Source organism: Scyliorhinus torazame, chromosome 22 (genome assembly GCF_047496885.1).
Source record: "Scyliorhinus torazame isolate Kashiwa2021f chromosome 22, sScyTor2.1, whole genome shotgun sequence".
Lineage (NCBI taxonomy): Eukaryota > Metazoa > Chordata > Chondrichthyes > Carcharhiniformes > Scyliorhinidae > Scyliorhinus > Scyliorhinus torazame.
The window spans coordinates 74,151,438-74,176,165 of record NC_092728.1 but is presented as its reverse complement, the minus strand read 5'-3'; the positions used below and the strand labels follow the sequence as shown (position 1 = coordinate 74,176,165).

Here is a 24,728-nt window from a genome sequence, read left to right as displayed (position 1 = left end):
TCGCTCATGTGACATGAACGGGTTAGGTTTTATGGCCAGTCTATGTGTCGTAGACTTGTGCACATTTCTTTTGAGGAACTTTTGGCTTTTACTTGATTTCAGTTTTGTTATTTAGTGCAGCAGACTTTGCCTTTGGTTTTCTCTCATCGCCCAAATGGATCTCTTGTACTCTCTTCCACGTTCGTCCTAATACTCTTTTAAAATCTCATTGGTCTCATTATTAATATATCTGGTCAACCAAATCCTGTTTTAAAATAAACCGTTAAGTTCAAAGCACAGTTTTATGCCTGCAAATGTTATCTTTTCTAATGCTCTTGAAATGAAAATTGCTTATTGTCACAAGTAGGCTTCAAATGAAGTTACTGTGAAAAGCCCCTAGTCGCCACATTCCGGCCTTAAACACAGCATGCAAGTGCGCTGACCCTGACCTTATAATAGAGCGCAGCTGATACAATATCTTCTCCACAATCCATATTGTCAGACATTCATATGTAGAGACAAAACAACATTATTAAGAATGAAAGATATAGTGCTTGGAGTACTTACTTGTCTGTGGGGAGGTTTCAGCTGACGGAGAGGAAGTTTCATTTTCTGTGAAAAGGAAAACATTTAAAAAATATTCTAAATTCAGTCCGACCATAATATGGCTAATTATTTATTACACCAAACTATATTTATAAACATTTGGAAGATGAACTGCTGAATAACATCTACTTGGTCAAATACCATACATGTAGAACAGAACAATAAATGTATTGCAGTATGCCATTTTGAAGCAGTCTGGCTGATGGATATCAAAGCTACACTATTACTATAGTTAACCCTTTGAGTACTATAGGAGAACTTTTGCTTCAAAATGAGTAATGGGTTTACAACATTTTGATTTTATTCAACAAACATTGTAAATGAAGAAATGCTGTCAGGTTCCATAGATTCCTCTAATAGTTAACGATTTGATTGCCATAGCTTTCAAGATGTTAGATGACAAAGCTTGTGCACATTTGGAAAGTGTAAAGAAAAATGTCACTACTCAAAGGGTTAAACCAATAAATGCTTAAAAAAATAAACATGTACCTAGGTGTGCTCTCACATGTGCCCGGAAACAGCTGTAGTACTTGTACTTCTTCCCACAGGCACCACATATATAGGCCCCTGAAACAAAGAAGGAGTCAGACTATATGCAGTGGCTGTTCACTGTTCAGGTAAGAAATAATTTTCTCTTTAAAAAAAAAGGCCAAGTTGCAAGAGTTATTTATTGTGAAAAATATCAGCCACTAATTTCATAAAGTACCTTACAGTTATCTTAAGTCATGTACACTGCTTCTTACTGGGCACATTTTTTCCTTTCCTGATGCAAACGGATTCACAGTACCAAAGTGATAGAAAAAAACAAAATACGCATCATGGCTGCAGATACAGCATAATGCTGCAGTAAAGATGCATGCCAATTCAATAAAAACAAGCAGTGCAGTTCGCTGGCTGTAATGCTGTTTTGTGCAGCAATGAATGGGGACCAGTTTCTTTTCCAACCTTACCATATGATTTTTTTCTATACCTTTTTTTCTACTATAGCATGGTCCTGTCCTTTGGATTTAAAAGCTTTTAACTTTGCTAAAATTTGTTAAAATCAGATCAAGTTGTGGTGCCGAAGATCATGAAAGAAACAGGTCTTCTTTACAGCAGTAAAAAGAACAAGTAAAAATAGCAAATGCTTGAAATGAACAAAAAGAAACGGATAATGGTGGAAACACAGCAGGCCAGCCAATATCTACAAAAGAGAATAGATCCACTTTGTGTGTCACCTTTCATCTGAACAGAAAATGAGCAAGTATTTAAATAGAATCAGAATGGAGGTGAAAAAAAGGAAATATGGGTGGAGTAACCAGCAGACATTTAGATGGTCGAGATAATCCTTAAAATAGACAATATCATGAAGGGCAATGAAAGGAATTAGCTGCACAAGACAGACAAAGAGCATATGACTAGCTTAGCAATGGGAAGTAGAAGAGAAGAGGGGAGGAAAGAGCACAAGAGGGAAGGGAAAGCTAATAAAATAGCAGGATCCAACAGCCAAAAGAAGAATCAATTCAAGTACCAATATTTCTCCCCACCCTCAGTACTAATAATAACCATCTTACATTGCCAGTTACCTCTACATGAACTATGCCAGCTATAGTTAACAATTTTAATTATTCAAATCCATGTTAATTTCAAAGGGTGTCAGAGTTATTCCTTGAGCTTGTACAGAGCTTCAACGGAACAGAGCAAAAGCCGAAGACGAAAAGGCAAGACAATGAGCAGGACTGGGAATTCAGGTTGGAAGAGATGGAGAGATGGGGGGGGGGGGCTTGGGATTATACGTGCAATTAGAATGGAAACGTTTGGAAAAGTGCTTACCTAACATATGCTCAGTTTTCTCAGTGTGCAGACACTGCACCATAAGCAGTGAATAAATGTACTAGGATTGGAAGTACATTCTTTAGTTCAGGCACTCTCTCTAATCTAGTGCACAATGTTTAAAGGTGCACTCTCTTCTACATTCGAGAGTTCAAACAAAATTAGAGGGAAGAGAGAGAGGAAAAAAAAAAGGGTTGGCACTTGAGGCCTTTTGTCTCTGCGCAATGGCAAGTAATAAATCTACATCTTTGGTATTGGACCATTATTCAGACTGTCGAACTGGACCTGGTATTGTCTAGCTTTATTTTAAACTGGATTCACTTCTGGCGGTCTCAGTTTCCATTAAGTCATAAATTTAATTTTATTAACTTTACAACTTGTAAAGATCACATCTTCCATCTAGACATGTCCTGCTTTACTTTTACTTTAAAGCATCTTACATGTCACACTTCTCATGTCTTTGCTCACTTGTTCCTCCTTTCCCTCTGTTCTCGTCCCCTTTTTTGTGCGAGAATGAAGAGTTTTACCTTAAACTGCATCTGATCTTTCTCCAAAGATGCTGACTGTTGTCACAGTAACCATAATCCTAGGAATTGGCCCAGTAAACTGCATCAATTCAGCAAAGGCCCTTCTTAGTTTATTGTACCAGTGCTATGCCTCAGAGAAATAAATCCATAACTGTATTATACTGAATGCAAAAATGACTCATTAGTGCTCAAAATGACAATTATTAAAATTTGAACCCTCCCCTAAATATCAGGCATTATTTATGCATTCCTCATTAATAAAGAAATTTTTTAAAATCCTGCAAAGAGGGCTTTAACTTTTATACAAATAGCAGCCACGCTGTTGTGCCACTAATTGAGTGTTAATGGTTATTGGAGCAAAGCAACTTCTATTGTGGGAGTTAACTTTTCAACAATAGATATATTTAACCTTTTAGGAATATACCAGCATTTCCACACCAAATAAAAACGTACAAAATTAGTTCTTGATTCAGAAATGTTCCATACTTCAAAAGGTTTCTTTATAATGGTAATTTGTCAGCTATTATATAAATTTGTATCGTTTTGGAGCACGGGTTTTAAAAAGTGGCACAGGGTGTTCGGTACTCAGAGGGTTAACTATCCATCGTCATACTGTGACCAAGTTCTTTCAGGCTGAAATATGTGAATTATTTTGCTGGAAAAATATTAGCACCAAAATTCCTGGTCAAGAGACTGACCAAAGTCAAAACTGTTCACCACATACTTAATGCATTCTTCTATTAAATTCTTCAAAAAGGGTAATTACAGAAAGATGTCAGCATTACACCGATGAGATCAATATCGGGCATTACCATCAGAACAGTTAGGATGCAGCAGAAAAGATTGTTTGGATTCATATCTGAATTAAGATTTTGAACTCATCTAGGACTTGAACATTTTAATACACACCATTTAGAAGCAACTTTGTGCTTAAAAATTCTTGTGTGTCATTTTCAGTAGAAATAGGCATGAATCAATCCACCTAATTTTTGAAATATATCTAGATTATGCACCCTATGAAATCTCACCTTTGAACTCTTTCCTTTGATTAGGATGGCAGATGATAGTGCTGCAGACCTTCTCATAAACTTAACACCAATTTTGCTCTATGTTCAGTGAACATGTGTTGTGCAGGAAATAAGTTTTATCCTTTACAGCTCAACTGTACAGGCAGGATAATGAACTGCCAGACTGAGAAGTTAATAAATTCAGAACCATGACTGGCGCAACACTTGTATAAAACCAACATCACAAAGTTATACATTGATCATAGGTCCCAAACCTGGGTCTCATCTGATGTCCACACACATCCACTTCCAACAGGACACACTGAAAAGGTGTTCAGACGCAGAAAAACTGTCCTGATTCTCCCACTCCATCATCATAAGCCCAGAGGTGGTCAAATTAAAACCCTGCCTACCAACAGTTAGTTGAAACCAGCTAACTACACACAGGCTTGAGATTGAATTTGGAACATTCTTATGTCACATGACCCAGCTAGTCACAAAATAGGTTCACACAGTGTTAAGTTTGGTTCAGAAATTATTCAACAAAGAACAAGGAACTGTCCAGTGCTCTGGCCAAACTTGTAATTCGGCTCACTGCTACTTGTGAAATCTTGTTGTGTCCAAAGTGGCTACCCCATTCACTTGCATAACACTCAATTGCACTTCAAAATTAAATCATCATACGTGAAACATTTCTGAGAAACAAAGTGCTGTATGAATGCAAATTATTTTTAGTTTAAAAGGAGGCGCTTGATACCATTCAATAATATGCTATGCCAGAGTTACCATTTAAAGAAACTATGAACATGAATTATAGTTCCCTCATACATGTGGTTGAATCACCAAGTTTCCAGTACAGTACTGTCGTGAAAATAAGTACTGCTGTACTCTGGTAGTTTTTGATCTACTCGGAATTTCTAGCCTACATTGAATGTCTACTCACTTCTAGAATCATTAGCCTATAGTTACTCAGCACATGTTTGCTATTTTGACTAAACAATACAGATGTCAGCAAGAAAACAAGATAAGTCATAGATAAGTAATCTTGCATTCATGTTGTTAGAAAGTACATAAGTCTTATTTTATATAGGCCACAAAGAAAACACTGCAGGCTAAAAGGTTGTTTTAAAATATTGCACAGCAAATTGGGCACTAAATTGTGAATGATTTATCAAAACTATTATATATAGAATGACAAAATACTAACTTGTTATGGTGCTGTAAAAGGATTAATGTTCATTTTGTTTTACATATTTACACCATAAGCAACATTTTTCTTTCAACTGACTCAAATAATGAATGAGTAACAGATTAAAATATTTTGTTCACAATAAAGAAAATATCCTAATTATGGCAAAACCGCATATTCTTTGAATATCGCAAACTTTTTTAAAAATGCAGGACCAACCAGTTGTGCTAATGTAGGTGCAAAATTGCATGAATTGCAGCTTAGTAATAAGAACATTTGGACTCTTGTGACTCACTTAGTGAAGCCTGCTGCTGTGGTTTCCACTCCATATTCTCTTCTCTGTCATTCACTTGGTTTGGTTTCCCCGGCGGCTCATCAAATTCTGATGGAAGTAATAAAGAAATCAATGTCTGAGACTTGGTTGCAATAATGTAAAATTGACTCCAGTAACTCCAAATCTGTAGTATGTTGGGCAAATCTATTTGAGATTTTTGCAGTTGTAACGAGTAGGAGAGATAATGGGGATGGGGGAGAAGAGAGAGAGAGAGAGAGAGAGAGGGGCAAACACAGTGAATGTAATGCATTTGGATTTTCAGAAGGTATTCCATTAGTTATTACACAAAAGTTTGTGACACAAGATTTGTGCTCGTAAGATTGGAGATAATGTCACAGAACATCTGACCACGGCCTCCTGAGAAATGTGCAAAGCAGCAACTCGGGAACCCTTTCTGTGCAGTGCAGTAATGCTGGGAAAGTGAAGCCAGGCCCCCTTTTTACAGCACTATTTGCAGTAAACTGCTGAGTTTCAAGGACCCAGCCACTTTGACAAGAGAGTAAGTAAATGCATACGGTAAGTGTGTCGGGAGGAGGGATCAGGTGGCATGGCCAATCGGGGGCTCAAGTAGTCAGGTGTGGGGTGGTAAATCAGATGGTGGGATGAACATTGCTGTGGATTCTGGAGTGCTTTGACACTCCTCCTGATTTACTTAGAGCTACACTGGTTTTATACACACTATGAAAACCTCAAAAGTAAATCCACATAAACACTAGGATTTTTATAGGTAAGTATAGGGCAAACAGCCCAAGTCTTCATCGCTCTGGCCAATCATGAAGCAATCTGGGCAAGATGAAACTGACAATCGGAATTTTAAACTTCCTGCATAAGTATTGGGGACATACTTACATCAGGACTTCAAGTGGGCCGCATTGGTATCTTTTGCGTTATCTCTGATCTCCAATTATCCAGAGGCCGGAAGATCTGGGCCAATATATAACGGATTGAGAATTGGTTAACTGATGGAAGAAAAAAGGAGAATAGGAATAAAGGGGTCATCTCAGCAGGTCTGGCAGCATCTGGCAGGAGAGAAAAGAGCTAATGTTTCGAGTCCAGATGACCCTTTGTCAAAGCTGGACTCGAAAGGTTAGCTCTTTTCTCTCCCTACAGATACTGCCAGACCTGCAGAGATTTACCAGCATTTTCTCTTTTGGTTTCAGATTTCAGCATCCGCAATGATTTGCTTTTATTAATAAAAGGGTCATGTTTGGAACAACAGGGCATAATTAACTAGTAGAATGCCAAAAGAAATGTGTTTGGTTCTCAGCTGTTGAGTTGAGGAGATTGAGTGGGAGGAAAATAAAGTAAAATGGCAGATAGGAGAAAATAAAGGAGAAAAAGTATTTTTTCTTCCCTCCTTTCCCTGCTGTCACCCCTGCTCCATGCCAATTCTCAGGAAGCACCAAGGTGCTTTCCCTAATTAATAATCTGTCAAGATAGAAAACGGAAATGAAAGCATCTTTGGGGTTGTATTAATTCTTATTGATACTGGTGATGGGATTAAATTTGGATTGATTGACCTGCATAAACCTTTCCTGAACTTTATTTTCATTGATCTCAATGCTGACACATTGGATACATTCATTCTTGATTTAATTTTTGTGAACTTGTGCCCTTTTTTCAGTAACCAAAATTCTTGCCACAAAAAAGGGATGTAACCGTTATCGCATTCTTATGAGATTCTTTTGATGAACAACCATAACTGGTGTCAAATTAAGTGTGTGCCCATCGGACATGGAAAACTATTTGTCATACAAAAATATACTTGTGTTATCTGCGCTTAAGTAGCAAAACTCTCCATAAGTGATAATTTGAAACAAAGCAGACGTAATATTGTAGGGTGAAGAAGTTATCACTGGTATTGATGACCAAGAAAAGAATGTAACTGCATGAGAAACTTCTTGCTCACAATAGATGCACCACAGTTCGTTCATAACTGAAAAAGCTAGTTGTGAAATCTGAGATTTGCCATGTTAAAACAATAAATTCCAAATATTTTTGGTCACCTGCATAACTGACAAGTTTGGAGGTCATCAATGTTTTAAGATCTCCAATCCAAGTTACTGAGAAATCCAGGGCATCCCAATCAAAATTGTGACTGGACATTAAATACAGGTGCGTGTTCTCACATTTTGCCACCAATAAACAACTCGCAGTAATTTTCATCCCAGGTTCACATTCCTTATGATCTACATGTGAAGATTAGCAATGAGTTTGGTCATTTTCCCTCCCCCTCTACCAACTATTTGGCAAAGTAATATATAAATTATCTGTTGTGGTATTCTCCCAAATCAAATTGTGGTCAAAATTTCCATTACTGTAGATTTTTTAAAAGCCCTAGGCTAGCGTTTTGGCATTTTTCTTCTACCAATGTACAAAAATTATATAACAATTCAGAACGGAGAGCACTTACTGTATTTCAAGCTTTAAAAACATGCAAACATTTATACTGCACAAATTGGGTAATATATTCCAGACATAATTTCCCAGCTTCCATCTTGGCTGAACTCTGATGATTTAAACATTTGCCCTATGAGATATCAAATTACAAAATGATCAAGATTTCCAATCCTGATGATATTGCCTAACTTCACTGTACATGTACAATTGGGACATTTTTCCTTCGAGAAGCTTCCCACTTGGTGACCCTCCTTCCTCCTTTCCACATACAAATACAAGCGGCTTGTGGTAGGTTTTCTCCACTGGTGGCAGTAGTATTTGAAAAGTTTTATTTCCCAAAACAAAGCAACTAGATTTAGCGATCGGTTACCTCACCTTTCTTGAAGGTGAAGACTCATACTGGGCATAATTTTGGACATAAGTGGAGTCGAACAAGACTTTTCTTCTAATTATGTCTTTATTTGCTTTCCACAGCAGCTGCCAACAATCCCATTAGCAAAATCTGAGAAACAACTAATTGCATCAATGAACGCCAGAATTTCACAAATCTCTTTATAACCTTCATTTGAAGACACGTCAATCCACTGAAACTGGTTGTCTAAAAGTAGACAACAATTTGTTGTCAATTTACATTTAAGAGCACGGAATTGGAAGGGTTCTACTTGCTGTCAATACAAAAGACTACAAGAAGGGCATACATACAAAGTGTTCAAAATTATGCAGAAAACAGATATGGCAGTAAAGATGCTCCCTTTCAAAATCAGTGAACAAGAAATTCCAATAATAAGTTAAGGAAACTAACAGATGAAACTTCAAACTAATTTTTTTCTAGTAGAATCAAATGTCAGGAGAAGTTATAACTGCAGGCCTTTTATCCAATAAATGATTATGTTTCATATTATGGAAGCAATGGTTAAATAAACTGATACGAGAGTAGAGATTTTTAAAAACTGGTGCATAACATATTTCATTCAAATGCTGGTCCTGTTGAATTATCTTTCATCACTATTACTATTTCTTTTAGCTTTTTCCATTTTATTTGGGTCACCGATGCAGATTGATCACTCTGATCTCCTTCAGTCAGTCACCCATTCTTTTTCCAATTCCACTGTGTTTAGATCTCTCGCCACATTCTTCTTCTCGCAGTCCCATCTCTACCACTCGCTTCACCACATAGTCTCTCTCTGTGCAATTTATGACAATCTTGGTTGATTTCTTCGATGCTTCCACAATCTTCACCAACTCCCTTATGTACTGGCTCCTAATCTTGTCCTTTCTTGTCGCTTCACACATCCATCTCAGTATCTGCATTTTATTGGTACCCAGTTGCTATTCCTCTGGTCTTGATGTTGCCTGGGTTTTAGCACTATATACAAGGGTGGTGTCAGCTATCTTGGAAATATTTCCTTTCAATATCCGCAATAATACTCCACCACACTTCTTGTAAGGATCCCCCTGTTAACCCCATTTGCCCCTTGTTTATTCCCTTTCTTTACTTTTGTTTTGGCTTTTATAATTTTTGTACCTGGACAATTAATGGGATCTACACTTTTAAGGTGGACTTCACCTTTAACTTAAAAAAAAAAAAAATCTGACAGGATGTGCTGACTGTGACTGGTGCAAATGTCGAACGAGGTTAGGGCAGAAGGAGAGACATTAAAAGGGATGGAGGAGGCCTTGTCGAGGCAAGAGGATCAGTTTGCCTCGATGGAGGCAGAGTTGTTGATGGTAGCAGAAAACAAAAACCTGAAACTTGGAAAACCTGAAACCTGAACCTCGAAAACAGGTCATGGCAGCTAATTGGTGGGCCTGCTGGCGGGAGCGGAGGGTTCCAAGCCGATCCAATATTTTTCTGAAATGTTCTCTTAAGCTCGTGGGGGTTGAAGCGTTCTCTCCTCTGGAATTGGATAGAGCACATGTGTCGGTTAGACCAAAACCAACACCAAATGAGCCACTGCGAACAGTTATAATCCGCTTCCGTAATTACAGAAGAAAGGGTCTTGGGAGTGGATAAAAAGGGCTCGGCGCATCCATTGCGACGAGCATACGATTCAAATTTATCAGGATGTTGGGAGTTGAGTTGGTGAAAAGAGCTGCCTTCAACAGGGTGAAGGTGGTGTTTTATGAGAAGGGCATGAGGTTTGGAGTGGTGTACCCGGCATGTTTACAGGTTGCAATGAACTCAAAGGACTACTTCTTCGACACAACGGAGCAAGCAGAGGCCTTCATCCTAGAGAAGAATTCGGGTCCGTTGTGACGAGGCCCATCTTGGGCTTTGTTTTTGAAGACGGTTGTTGTGTGATGTAGATATGTCACTGTTTTGTTACTGGTTTCGCTTTTGCTCTGTTGGGGGAAGGTGGGTTTGTATATAGGGCATTTGGTAGGTGTTCCTTGCTTATTCTTAGGGAGAGAGTTTTGTTGGGGTATGGATACGGTTTGGGGGGGGGGGGGGAAGGGACGTATTGGTGGATGTAGTTGTTAATGGACCTTGTTTGGGAGCTGCTTTGCTAGCTACAGGGAGAGGGGAAGCTAGCAAAGGGGAGTGGCGATGGCGGCTATAGTTTTGTGTTTGCGAGATATGTGTGTGTGTGGGGGTACATCCAGGCAGTTTGTGGGCCTAGAAAAGGGGTGGGGGGAATTAGAGATATTGCACTACAGTGCAAATGGCCGACTCGAAGCAAAGGGGGGGGGGGGTCAAACCCACAACGAGATTGATCACCTGGAACATGTGGGGCCTGTAAAGTGAGCAAGGGTTTTTCCTATTTAAAAGGACTGGGATACTCGGCAATTGCAGTGTAAGATCATGCTCCGCATTGGGTGAATATGGTGCTGGAAAAGGGGGTAGCGCAGAGGCCGGGGTGGAAATTAGATGTGGGACTTTTGGGGGAACCAAGTGTTTTGTGACAAAATTGAAAAGGTTATTAAGGAATTGGCGAAGGTACTGGTGGGTAGGCTGGAGGAGTGCCTCCCGAAGGTGATAGGTGAAGATCAGACGGGGTTTGTGAGAGAGAGGCAGCTCTTTTCAAATATTAGAAGGGTATTGAACGTCGTCATGGCACCGGCAGAGGGGGAGGAAACAGAGGTGGTTGTGGCATTGGACGCTGAGAAGGCGTTCGACCGGGTGGAATGGTAGTACTTGATGGCAGTTCTGGAGCAGTTTGGGATTGGACCAAGATTTGTGAATTGGGTAAAGCTACTATATAAGGAGCCGCGGGCGAGTGTCCGCACAAACATTAGCTCGAGGTACTTTTCTATCCACCGTGGGACTAGGCAGAGATGTCCTATATCCCCCCTGCTGTTTGCACTCGCAATTGAGCCGTTGGCCAGCTCATTAAGAAGTTCGGGGGTATGGAAAGGAAGAGTGCGGGGGGGGGGGGGAGGAGAAATAGAGATTAGGGTTCCCTATATGCCGATGATTTGCTGTTATAGTCGGAACAGAGTGTGTCGATAGGGGGAATATTGGAGCTGCTGCGAGTGTTTGAGTCTTTCTTGGGGTACAAGCTGAATCTAGACAAGAGTGAGTATTTTGTGGTATCTCGGCCGGGTATGGGGGCAGGGGTGGGGGCTGCCATTCCGTAGGGCAGGGACTCACTTTAGGTACCTGGGGATGCAGGTTGCCCAGGAGTGGGACGGGGGGCTCCGCAGGTACAACATTTCTAGTTTGGTGGGGAGAGTGAAAGCTGATCTGGCAAGGTGGGATGGTCTCCCTCTGTCACTGGCGGGTCGGGTACAGGCGGTTCAAATGAATGTGTTGCCATGATTTCGGTTTATTTTTCAATGCCTGCCGATTTTCCTGCCAAAGGCTTTTTTCAGAGAGATTGAGGAAAGGATTACGTCGTTCATATGGGGAGAGAAGGTGGCCAGAGTTAGAAAGGTGCTACTACAGAGGGGAAGGCAGGCAGGGGGTTTGGGTCTTCTGAACCTGATGGATTACTACTGGGCGGCGAATGTGGAGGAGGTGCATCGCTGGGTAAGAGGGGCTGATTCCCAGTGGGTCAGAATGGAGGAGAGTTTGTGCAGGGGGTCGGGATTGAAAGCATTAGCAACAGCGCAGCTCCCGATAGCCCTGGGGAACTACTCAGGGAGTCCGGTAATAATAGCTTCATTGAGAATTTGGGGGCAGTTACGCCAACACTTCGGGTTGGGGGCAGGGTCAAGGGAAATGTCGATTCAGGGGAAACACAGATTTAAGCCAGGAAATTGGGATGGAAATTTTCGGAAATGGGAGGAGAAGGGGTTTAAGACACTGAAAGATTTATTTCTTAGGTGTCGGTTTGCAGGATTGAAGGAGCTGGAAGCAAAGTATGGGCTGGAGCAGGGGGAAATGTTTAGATGCATGCAGGTTCGAGATTTTGCCAGAAAGGAGATACAGAACTTCCCGGAGGAGCTGGCCTCCACATTGCTGGAGGAGGTGCTGGCGACAGGGGGACTGGAGAAGGGGGTAGTGTTAGTGGTCTACGGATCTATTTTGGAGGAGGAGAAGGCACCACTGGAAGGGATCAAAGCAAAGTGGGAGGAAGAGTTGGGAATGGACATGGAGGAGGGGTTCTGGTGTAAGGTTCTCCGGAGAGTGAATGCCCCCACCTCGTGCGCAAGGTTGGGGCTGATACAGCTGAAGGTGGGACGAGGGGCTGGGGGAGGGGGACGAGGGGCCGGGGGGGGGGACCGAGGGGCTGGGGGGGACCAGGGACGAGCGGCTGGGGGGGGGGGGGGGAGAGACGAGCGGCGGGGGGGGGGCGGGGTGAGACGAGCGGCTGGGGGGACGGGGGGACACGAGCGGCTGGGGGGGGGGGGGGGGAGACGAGCGGCTGGGGGGGGGGGGGGAGACGAGCGGCTGGGGGGGGGGGGGGAGACGAGCGGCTGGGGGGGGGGGGGGGGGGAGGACGAGCGGCTGGGGGCGGGGGGGGGAGACACGAGCGGCTGGGGGGGACGAGGGGCTGGGGGGGACGAGGGGCTGGGGGGGACGAGGGGCTGGGGGGGGACGAGGGGCTGGGGGGGGACGAGGGGCTGGGGGGGGACGAGGGGCTGGGGGGGGACGAGGGGCTGGGGGGGGACGAGGGGCTGGGGGGGGACGAGGGGCTGGGGGGGGACGAGGGGCTGGGGGGGGACGAGGGGCTGGGGGGGGACGAGGGGCTGGGGGGGACGAGCGGCTGGGGGGGACGAGCGGCTGGGGGGGACGAGCGGCTGGGGGGGGGACGAGCGGCTGGGGGGGGACGAGCGGCTGGGGGGGGGACGAGCGGCTGGGGGGGGACGAGCGGCTGGGGGGGACGAGCGGCTGGGGGGTTGAGCGGCTGGGGGGGACGAGCGGCTGGGGGGGGACGAGCGGCTGGGGGGGGACGAGCGGCTGGGGGGGACGAGCGGCTGGGGGGGGACGAGCGGCTGGGGGGGGACGAGCGGCTGGGGGGGGACGAGCGGCTGGGGGGGGACGAGCGGCTGGGGGGGGACGAGCGGCTGGGGGGGGACGAGCGGCTGGGGGGGGACGAGCGGCTGGGGGGGGACGAGCGGCTGGGGGGGGACGAGCGGCTGGGGGGGGACGAGCGGCTGGGGGGGGACGAGCGGCTGGGGGGGGACGAGCGGCTGGGGGGGGACGAGCGGCTGGGGGGGGACGAGCGGCTGGGGGGGGACGAGCGGCTGGGGGGGGACGAGCGGCTGGGGGGACGAGCGGCTGGGGGGGACGAGCGGCTGGGGGGGACGAGCGGCTGGGGGGGACGAGCGGCTGGGGGGGACGAGCGGCTGGGGGGGACGAGCGGCTGGGGGGGACGAGCGGCTGGGGGGGACGAGCGGCTGGGGGGGACGAGCGGCTGGGGGGGACGAGCGGCTGGGGGGGACGAGCGGCTGGGGGGGACGAGCGGCTGGGGGGGACGAGCGGCTGGGGGGGACGAGCGGCTGGGGGGGACGAGCGGCTGGGGGGGACGAGCGGCTGGGGGGGACGAGCGGCTGGGGGGGACGAGCGGCTGGGGGGGACGAGCGGCTGGGGGGGACGAGCGGCTGGGGGGGACGAGCGGCTGGGGGGGACGAGCGGCTGGGGGGGACGAGCGGCTGGGGGGGACGAGCGGCTGGGGGGGACGAGCGGCTGGGGGGGACGAGCGGCTGGGGGGGACGAGCGGCTGGGGGGGACGAGCGGCTGGGGGGGACGAGCGGCTGGGGGGGACGAGCGGCTGGGGGGGACGAGCGGCTGGGGGGGGACGAGCGGCTGGGGGGGGACGAGCGGCTGGGGGGGGACGAGCGGCTGGGGGGGACGAGCGGCTGGGGGGGGACGAGCGGCTGGGGGGGACGAGCGGCTGGGGGGGACGAGCGGCTGGGGGGGACGAGCGGTTGGGGGGGACGAGCGGCTGGGTGGGGGGGGGGGAAGGGGCTGGGGAGATGGGCGCTGGGTTGGGCGAGCGGCTGGGGTGGGGAGATGGGCGCTGTGTTGGGCGAGCGGCTGGGGAGGGAAGGGGGCTGGGGGGAGAAGGGGGCCGGGGGGGGGGGGAGAAGGGGGCCGGGGTGGGGGGAGAAGGGGGCCGGGGAAAAGGGGGCTGGGGGGGGGGGGAAGGGGCTTGGGGGGGAAGGGGCTGGGGGGGAGGGGAAGGGGCTGGGGGGGGGGGGGGGAAGGGGCTGGGGGGGGGGAAGGGGCTGGGGGGGAAAGAGGCTGGGGGGGGGGAAGGGGCTGGGGGGGGGAAGGGGCTGGGGGGGGAAGGGGCTGGGGGTGGGGGGGAAGGGGCTGGGGGTGGGGGGGAAGGGGCTGGGGGGGGGAAGGGGCTGGGGGGGGGGAAGGGGCTGGGGGGGAAGGGGCTGGGGGGGGGGAAGGGGCTGGGGGGGGGAAGGGGCTGGGGGGGGGAAGGGGCTGGGGGGGGGAAGGGGCTGGGGGGGGAAGGGGCTGGGGGGGGAAGGGGCTGGGGGGGGGAAGGGGCTGGGGGGGGGAAGGGGCTGGGGGGGGAAGGGGCTGGGGGGGAAGGGGCTGGGGGGGGGAAGGGGCTGGGGGGGGGAAGGGGCTGGGGGGGAGAAGGGGCTGGGGGGGAGAAGGGGCTGGGGGGGGGGAAGGGGCTGGGGGGGGGGAAGGGGCTGGGGGGGGGAAGGGGCTGGGGGGGGGAAGGGGCTGGGGGGGAAGGGGCTGGGGGGGGGGAAGGGGCTGGGAGGGGAAGGGGCTTGGGGATGGGAAGGGGCTTGGGGATGGGAAGGGGCTTGGGGATGGGAAGGGGCTTGGGGATGGGAAGGGGCTTGGGGATGGGAAGGGGCTTGGGGATGGGAAGGGGCTTGGGGATGGGAAGGGGCTTGGGGATGGGAAGGGGCTTGGGGGGGGAAGGGGCTTGGGGGGGGAAGGGGCTTGGGGGGGGGAAGGGGCTTGGGGGGGGGAAGGGGCTTGGGGGGGGAAGGGGCTTGGGGGGGGAAGGGGCTTGGGGGGGAAGGGGCTTGGGGGGGAAGGGGCTTGGGGGGCGAAGGGGGCTGGGGGGAAGGGGAAGGGGGCTGGGGGGAAGAGGGCTGGGGGGGGCGGAAGGGGAAGGGGGCTGGGGGGGGAAGGGAAGGGGGCTGGGGGCGGAAGGGGAAGGGGGCTGGGGGCGGAAGGGGAAGGGGGCTGGGGGCGGAAGGGGAAGGGGGCTGGGGGGGAGGGGAAGGGGGCTGGGGGGGAGGGGGGCTGGGGGGGAAGGGGAAGGGGGCTGGGGGGGGAAGGGGGCTGGGGGGGAAGGGGGCTGGGGGGGGAAGGGGGCTGGGGGGGGAAGGGGGCTGGGGGGGGAAGGGGGCTGGGGGGGGAAGGGGGCTGGGGGGGGAAGGGGGCTGGGGGGAAGGGGGCTGGGGGGAAGGGGGCTGGGGGGAAGGGGGCTGGGGGGAAGGGGCTGGGGGGGGAAGGGGGCTGGGGGGGAAGGGGGCTGGGGGGGAAGGGGGCTGGGGGGGAAGGGGGCTGGGGGGGAAGGGGGCTGGGGGGAAGGGGGCTGGGGGGAAGGGGGCTGGGGGGAAGGGGGCTGGGGGGAAGGGGGCTGGGGGAAGGGGGCTGGGGGAAGGGGGCTGGGGGAAGGGGGCTGGGGGAAGGGGGCTGGGGGGAAGGGGGCTGGGGGGAAGGGGGCTGGGGGGAAGGGGGCTGGAGGGAAGGGGGCTGGGGGGAAGGGGGCTGGGGGGGAAGGGGGCTGGGGGAGGAAGGGGGCTGGGGGAGGAAGGGGAAGGGAGCTGGGGGGGGGAAGGGGGCTGGGAGGGGTGGGGGAAGGGGGCTGGGGGGGAAGCAGCTGGGGGGGGGAAGGGGCTGGGGGGGGGGAAAGGGCTGGGGGGGGAAGGGGCTCGGGGGGGGGGAGAAGGGGCTGGGGGGGGGGAAGGGGAAGGGAGCTGGGGGAGGGGGGTGGAAGGGAGCTGGGGGAGGGGGGTGGAAGGGGGCTGGGGGGGGGGGAAGGAGGGTGCGTGATGGAGAGGCTGCGTGCAGGGGAGGAGAGGGTGCGCGCCGGGGAGGAGAGGGTGCGCGCCGGGGAGGAGAGGGTGCGCGCCGGGGAGGGCGAGTGATGGAGAGGGTGCGTGCCGGGGAGGAGAGGCGGGGGCGTGGGAGGGCGAGTGATGAAGAGGGTGCGTGCCAGGGAGGGTTGGGAAAGGTGCGTGCCGGGGTGTAGAGGGTGCGTGCCAGGGAGGGGGGGGTGGTCCGGGAAGAGTGCGTGCCTGGGAGGAGAGGGGGGGTTCCAGGAAGGGTGCGTGCCGTGTGGGGTTTGGGAGAGTGCGTGCTGGGAAGGAGAGGGGAAGGGTTTGGGGCGAGTGCGCGCCGGGAAGGAGAGGGGGTGTCCGTCTGGCCATGTACCAACTGGCAACAGTCGCGACCATGCAGCCCCATGGCAGCTAGCTGCGGGGGGGGGGGGTTGGGCAATGGTGACGTGTCGACCATCCTCCCCCCCCCACACCCTGCAGGCTGTTATGTTTGGTCATCACCCAGCGATGCTGGCCGCCATGGCGGGAGCCGCACTTCTACATGTTGCCCTGGGGAGTTGGAGCAGGAGCGTGCCAGGGAGGCAGCGGAGGCTGCCGCAGCGGAGCGTGCCGCAGAGGAGCGTGCCGCAGAGGAGCGTGCCGCAGAGGAGCGTGCCGCAGAGGAGCGTGCCGCAGAGGAGCGTGCCGCAGAGGAACGTGCCACAGAGGAACGTGCCACAGGGAGGCATGTGGCAGCCGCCCAGGCTGGACAGCCGCCCGCACAACAGGACAAGGAGGAGGTGGTGGTGGTGGTGCCACGGCGACGGAGACTCCCGATGAGGGCCCGTGTGTACCGGCCCTGCTCGTCATACCAGGACCTCACGGACCGGGCATGCAGGAGGAAATTCCGGATGAGCCGGGAAACCGTGGCACACATCTGCCACCTGATGGCACACCTGACACCGTGTGGCACTGGGGGAGGGCACCGTCTCCCCGTGGCCGTCAAGGTTAAGGTGGCCCTGAACGCCTATGCCACGGGATCATTCCAGGCGCTGAGTGGGGACCTTTCCGGACTCTCGCAAGCATTGGTGCACCCTTGCAGTGACAGACGCCCTATATGCCATTGCGGACCGTTACATCCAGTTCCCTGTGCACCGGGCTAGCCAGGAAGCCCGGGCAGCGGGCTTCGCTGTCGTGGCCAGTATGCCCATGGTCCAGGGGGCGATCAATGGTGTGCACGTCGCCGTGCGGCCACCTGCGGATATCAGGGCCGTGTTCACGAATAGGAAGGGGACCTATTCCATGGACGTGCAGGTGGTCGGTGACCACCGCATGAGGATCCTGCACGTCTGCGCACGGTACCCGGGCAGTGTACATGACTCATTCGTATTGGCGCAATCATTCATCCCCACCATGTTCGAAGGACGCCGCCCCCCGGCTGAGGGGCTGGTTGCTGGGCGACAGGGGTTACCCATTGCGTTCATGGCTGATGACGCCTATACGGAGGCCACAGACTGACGCGGAGAACCGCTACAACGATGCCCATGCAGCGTGATTGAGAGGTGCTTTGGGCTGCTGAAGATGCGCTTCAGGTGCCTGGACTGCTCTGGAGGGGCCCTCCAGTACCGTCAGATAGGGCCGGGCGAATCGTTGTGGCCTGCTGCATCCTGCACAACATAGCCCAGCAGAGGGGCGATGTGCTGCAGGCAGAGGAGGGGGAAGGGGAGAAACAGCAAGACGAGGCGCAGGCCTCCCCAGATAAGGAGGATGGGGGCAATATCAGGACAGATGGGGTGGACATGGACGGGAGGCTACCCACCATTACCAGCTGGGCCAGCGGGCACGGGTCTGGCTGATAGCCACCCGGTTTATGGACTAGGGGGGCGTGGGAATCGCCAAGTATGGGCACAGACTGCACACCACGGCACCAGCCTACCATCCTCACCCCACCCACCCAACACCAACCACCCTAACCCCACCCACCCAGCACCAACCACCCTCACCCCGCCCACCCAACACCAACCACCCGTACCCCACCCGCAGGCATTCCACTCCTCCATTGCACTGCCACCTGCAGCACAACGGGCCGGGCTCACACGGTCTATTGCAGGCCTTGGAGGATGATGACAACCCGCCCTGCGATGAACTCTAGGCTCTACATAGTTGGACAATGTCTGCCCCAGACAGTAAAGCAGAACTGGAGGTGGACTCCTGTGATTCTTGCCCTGTGACTAGGGATCCCTTTGGCGGCCGTTTCCTGGGGCGGCCCGGCTGCGGCTCGGGCGACTAGGATGGCAAGCTGACAGCCTGCCCTGCCCATTGCCCACCACATGCACCTGGGATGGAAGTGAGGGGGGGGGGGGGAATGCATGATCAGCACCACTACCTGCTCCCGCAGACCTTCGTCTGCAGCTGCCGCAAGCCGGCCTTCACCCCCTTCAGTCGTCCCTTGGTCCGTGACTGCATCGGGTCTATGGGTGGGTGTGGTAACTCCAGGAACCCGGTACCTGTCTGGGTGGCAGCTGGTTGCCTACGCCGGGCTGCCGTCTGACTGCCTGGCCCCTCAGCTGCTCTTGCCTCCACCTGCTGTACTGGGACGGTTGTGTTGTGCGCACCAGTTAGTGCCCCAGATGCTTCATCGCTAAAGTGCCCAACCGAGGTGAGTGTCTCTGCGATGGTGGAGGGTGTAGGAGATAGCAGTGGCGTAATGGCATGCTCCTCATTCAACCCGAAGTCCGGGGTCCCCTGGAGTGGTGATTCCTGTCCATCCGTCCCGTATGTGTGGGTGTCGTGTGTGTGGGTGTCGTGTGTGTGGGTGTCGTGTGTGTGGGTGCCCTGGGCGTCAGTGCCCTGGGCGTCAGTGCCCTGGGCGTCAGTGCCCTGGGCGTCAGTGCCCTGGGCGTCAGTGCCCTGGGCGTCAGTGCCCTGGGCGTCAGTGCCCTGGGCCAGCTGCAACGGGGGCCTGTTGCTGTGGCTGCCCTCCTCGTCGCTGGGTGTGGCCTTCCGGCGTCGCTGCACTCGCACTAGATGTGGGCGGTGTCCCCCTGGTGCTCCGGGTCTGTCCCTGGCTCGTGACTGCCCTGGAACGTCCTGGGGGAGTCGTATGCCTGATGGGCCGGTTCTGTCCCCCCTTCCACCGTATCCCCCCTCCCCCGATATCCCCCCTCCCCCAATATCCCCCCTCCCTCCCATATCCCACTTCCCCCCCATATGGGGGGTATGGGGGAAGGGGGAATATGGGGGGGGGGGGGGGAGGGGGAATATGGGGGGGGGGGAGGAGAAGGGGGAATATGGGGGGGAAGGGAGAATATGGGGGGGAAGGGAGAATATGGGGGGGGGAAGGGGGAATATGGGGGGGAAGGGGGAATATGGGGGGGAAATGGGGGGGGAAGGGGAATATGGGGGGGAAGGGGGAATATGGGGGAACGGGGCTTGGGCAGATATGGGGGAAAGGGGGGATATGGGGGAAGGGGGGATATGGGGAGGGGGGATATGGGGGAAGGGGGGATATGGGGGAGGGGGGATATGGGGGAAGGGGGGATACGGGGGAAGGGGGGATACGGGGGAAGGGGGGATACTGGGGAAGGGGGGATACGGGGGAAGGGGGGATACGGGGGAAGGGGGGGATGTGGGAGAAGAGGGATAGGGGGGAATGGGGATAGGGGGGGAATGGGGATAGGGGGGCAATGGGGATAGGGGGGCAATGGGGATAGGGGGCAATGGGGATAGGGGGCAATGGGGATAGGGGGCAATGGGGATAGGGGGGCAATGGGGATAGGGGGGCAATGGGGATAGGGGGGCAATGGGGATAGGGGGGCAATGGGGATAGGGGGGCAATGGGGATAGGGGGGCAATGGGGATAGGGGGGTAATGGGGATAGGGGGGTAATGGGGATAGGGGGCAATGGGGATAGGGGGCAATGGGGATAGGGGGGCAATGGGGATAGGGGGGCAATGGGGATAGGGGGGCAATGGGGATAGGGGCAATGGGGATAGGGGGCAATGGGGATAGGTGAGAATGGGGATAGGTGAGAATGGGGATAGGTGAGAATGGGGATAGGGGGGAATGGGGATAGGGGGGAATGGGGATAGGGGGGAATGGGGATGGGGGGAATGGGGATAGGGGGGGATGGGGATAGGGGGGAATGGGGATAGGGGGGGGATGGGGATAGGGGGGGATGGGGATAGGGGGGAATGGGGATAGGGGGGAATGGGGATGGGGGGAATGGGGATGGGGGAGATGGGGATAGGGGGGGAATGGGGATCGGGGGGGGAATGGGGATAGGAGGGGATATGGGGGAAAGGGGATATGGGGGAAGGTGGAAAGGCAGTGGGGGGTCTCACTTGGCGCTGCATGGCGGGTGGCCATTTTGCTGGCTCTCCGGGGGGGGGGGGGGGTCTTTTGTGCCGTGACGCACGCACGCACGCACGCGTCTGTGACGGGTGACACCGTCGCGGATGGAGTCAGGCCGCTACTGGCCCATTCCCGGCCGAAGAATTCGCGACGTTTCGGGGGGCCCGATGCCGGAGTGATTTGCGCCGTTTTTGGCGCCAGGTTCGGGCCATCGCGCCGATTCACGGAGAATCCCGCCCATGTTGTTAGGTAATTTGGACATTCTGAATTCTCCCTCGGTGTCCCCGAACAGGCGCCAGAATGTGGCGACTAGGGGCTTTTCAAAGTAACCTCATTGCAGTGTAAGCCTATTTGTGACAATAAAGATTATTTAAAAAATCCCTGCCCATTTGGCACTATATTTGGAGTATCAGACCAACCAGAACTGAGTACAGGGGCTGGGGCGATGCTTTGGCATTCACATCGCTGTTGGCAAGGCGACGAATACTGCTGAGCTGGAGGCAGGTGATGCCACCCAGTGCTGAAGCATGACTGAGTGATCTATGGAATTCTTATACCTCAGAAACATTAATTTTACGATAAGAGGGTCGATTGACAGCTTCTATTGTAGATGGCGGCCGTCCATTTTACACTTTAAAGAGATGGTCACTGTTAGGTGTTCGTAGAGGGGTAGGGAAGGGGGAGGTTGGTGAGGGGAGGGGGTGATTATTCTGGACAGAATTATAGTTGTTGGAGCCTTCAAAACATCTCTAGTCACAGGTATTACAACTATCTTCTGGTGTAACCAGTTGACATGTACATGTCAATAGTGAATTAAAACCTGATCTTTGTGATAAAAGGGTCTTTTATCTTCTGAATGTTGTTTGGGAATTTATTAAGGATTACTTAAGTGTTGTTGCGTATTTTTTCTTTTTCTGATTTATGTGTGGGTATTGTTGCACAATGTAATGGTTTCTCCTTTGTTATAATACATTAAAAATTCAATAATAAAAGTAGTATTCAAAAAATCTGGAGAGCTGATCAGTATTCCACGGCAGGTCAAAGCAGTGGTAAGAGCTGCACAGGAGAGTCCACTCCAGCACAAAGCAGTGTTGGTGTGAGTTCCAGGGCCCCTGGTGAACAATCCATTAAGAACACAGCAGTATGAAGATGACTTCTTGAGGTATGGCTTTGTTAATTGTGCCAATGCAAATCAGGGTGCAAAGCCCATGGTGTTATATGCAGGGTATTACTGGCAAATGGAAGTTTAAAACCTTTGTCATGTGAGAGTACCTTTAAGAAATGGGTGTTTATTACTGCAGTGATGTCAGAGAGTGGGTGGAGCTGGGCTGTCTGTCAGCTTTTTACTTTCACTTTAGTCTTTTTGCTGCAGGGTGGGTTTGGTTTCATTTTAGTTCTGGAGAAGCTGAAATCACAGCAGGATGTGTATGAATCTCTGCAAGCTTCATTTGGGATTTTCAATGTGGTAACTGCTCTCAATAGTGAATTAAAACCTGATCTTTGTGTTAAAAGGGTCTTTTTTGTCTTCGGAATGTTGTTTGGGAATTTATTAAGGATTACTTGGTGTTGTATTCTTTGGGGGTTGTATTTGAATTAATGGTTGCCAAGATGTTCACTGTATGTTTTAAAAAGGTTAACTTGAGTTTACAGAATAAACATTGTTTTGCTTTAAAAAATACTTTTCGATTTCTGCTGTTCCACACCTGTAGAGTGGGCCGTGTGCTCCCCATACCACAATCTAGTAAAAGTTGTGGGTCAGGTGAACTCCATGATACACTTTGGGGATCTCTAAACCCTGGCCCATAACAAATCTGTTGGATTGGCTTTGTGAACTTAAAAGACAGTGAGGGGTGAGCATATTGTGGTTGCTTTTCAAGTGTGGTATTCCAGTTTAAGTAGGGTGTGTGTTGTGGACAATGGCTCTTTCAGAGGCTGTGAAGTTTTTGGGGGTGGAGACGGTCACACGAAGTACCTTACGGACAGAGATGAAAAGCAGACTATTAGATTTGGCAAAAACATTGCAGTTAACATTACCTGACAAAATGCGAAAAGATGAGGTAATTATGGCGGTGGCAAAGCATTTAAAGTTGCCTGAGATACAGTTTGATTCATTGGAATTGGCAAAAATTTAGTTACAAATGGAACACGAGAAAGAATTAAAGCAGTTTGAATACGAAAGAGAGGAAAAAGGAAGAGCAGGAAAAAAGAAGAGATAGGGAGGAAAAAGAAAGAGGGAGGAAAAAGAAAAGGAGAGAGAAGAAAGGAGAAAAGAAAGAATAGCCTTAGCAGAACAAAAGGAAAGAGAAAGGGAGATACAGATCAGGGAAAAAGATAAAGAAAGAGAGTTTGAACTTCAGAAAATGGCCATGAAACATGACAGTCAGTGAAAATTGGCAGAAGTAAAGGGAAACGTACAGTTGGAGGATAGTGATGAGGATAGTGAGAAAGAGCGTCATAGTCGTAGGCTTGGTGGGGATCTATTTAAACATGTCCAAGCATTGCCAAGGTTTGATGAGAAGGAGGTAGAAGCCTTTTTCATTTCATTTGAGAAGGTAGCTAAACAAATGAAATGGCCACAGGACATGTGGGTATTACTGATACAAACAAAGCTGATAGGTTGGGCTAGTGAAGTGTTTGCATCACCACCGGAGGTGGTATCTGGGACGTACAAGGTGAAAAAATCCATCTTAGGTGCATATGAACTAGTGCCTGAAGCTTACAAAGGTTTAGAAATTTGAGGAAAGAATTTGGTCAAACATACATGGAGTTTCAAAGGCTCAAACTGAGTAATTTTGATAGGTGGATAAGGGCTTTGAAAATAGACAAAACGTTTGAAGCTCTCAGAGAAATTATACTTTTGGAGGAGTTTAAAAATTCAATTCCTGATGTAGTGAGAACTCATGTGGAAGAGCAGAGGGTTAAAACTGCGAGATTAGCAGCGGAAATGGCAGATGATTATGAATTAGTTCACAAATCAAAGCTTGGTTTCCGACATCAATTTCAGCCTGTGAGGGATAGAAGCTGGGGACATGAGAAATACTCAAGTGGCAAAGGTAACGGTGATCTGATGGGAGATAATGAGGAGAGTGTACCTCAAGTTAAAAAAGAAATCCAGGAGGGCAGAAAAGAAGTGAAAAGTTTCAAATGTTTTCACTGTAATAAACCAGGCCATGTAAAGTCACAGTGTTGGTGGTTGAAGAAAAGCACTGGGAAGGCTGATGTGGTAAAACAGGATAAGACAGTGGGGTTTGTTGAAGTTGTAAAGAAAAGCCCAAGTGAAGCGAAGGAGGTGCAAAAGATTGTACAGCCTGATCAAGAGGTGATTGATAAGAAGGTGCCAGATCTCTTTAAAGAAATTATTTGTGTGGGTAAAGTTTACTCATGTGTATCAGGAGGAGCAGGTAAAGAAGTCACAATTTTAAGAGATACAGGAACTAGTCAATCTTTAATGGTAAGAGATGAGGAGTTATGTAGTTTTGGAAGAATATTTCCAGAAAAGGTGGTAATATGTGTTCCATTATATAAGGTAAGGTTGGAAAGTCCAGTGAAGAGTGGTGAAGTAGTAGTCGGAGTAATAGACAAACTATCTTGTCCAGGAATACAGTTTATCTTGGGTAATGATAGAGCTGGATTGCAGGTGGGAGTGATGCCTACTGTGGTGGATAAGCCAGTGGAAACTCAGACAACTGAAGTGTTGAAGAATAAATATCCTGGGATTTTTCTGGATTGTGTAGTAACAAGGTCGCAAAGTCACAAGTTAAGACAAGAGGAGAAATCAAAGAGTGAAGATGAAGTTGAAGTGCCATTATCAGAAACGATTTTTGATCAGATGGTTGAAAAAGAACAAGAACAGGTGGAGGATGAGGCAGATATTTCTAGTTTAGGAAAATTCACGGAGTTACAATAGAAAGATATAGAAATAAAACGGATGTATCAGAAAGCATATACGGAAGAGGAATCGGAGTGTATACCAGAGTGTTATTACCGTAAAAGTGATGTCTTGATGAGAAAATGGAGACCTTTACATATGCAGGCGGATGAAAAGTGGGCAGAAGTTCATCAAGTGGCTGGCTCTGCTGCACAGAAGGGCGGGAAAAAGACTGGCAGGGCTATAGTCATAGGGGATTCAATCGTAAGGGGAGTAGACAGGCGTTTCTGTGGTC

The 24,728-nt window shown here is 51.1% G+C and overlaps 1 protein-coding gene across 15 annotated transcripts in view; it reads right to left on the bottom strand.

Moving 5' to 3' along the window:
* The window catches only part of znf618 (zinc finger protein 618), a 179,225-nt gene that overhangs the window by 43,333 nt on the left and 111,164 nt on the right, over positions 1 to 24,728 (bottom strand). For 8 of the 15 annotated variants that reach the window (XM_072488343.1, XM_072488337.1, XM_072488335.1 and 5 more), the window contains 3 exons: positions 5,416 to 5,502; positions 1,075 to 1,152; positions 547 to 591 (listed from right to left, as the gene is read on the bottom strand). In XM_072488343.1, coding sequence (XP_072344444.1) covers positions 547 to 591; positions 1,075 to 1,152; positions 5,416 to 5,449 — 157 coding nt within the window. In that variant the 5' untranslated portion in view covers positions 5,450 to 5,502. Of the gene's footprint in view, positions 1 to 546; positions 592 to 1,074; positions 1,153 to 5,415; positions 5,503 to 6,303; positions 6,414 to 24,728 lie in introns of all 15 variants that reach the window. The other 7 variants (XM_072488348.1, XM_072488350.1, XM_072488340.1 and 4 more) reach the window with 4 other exon arrangements.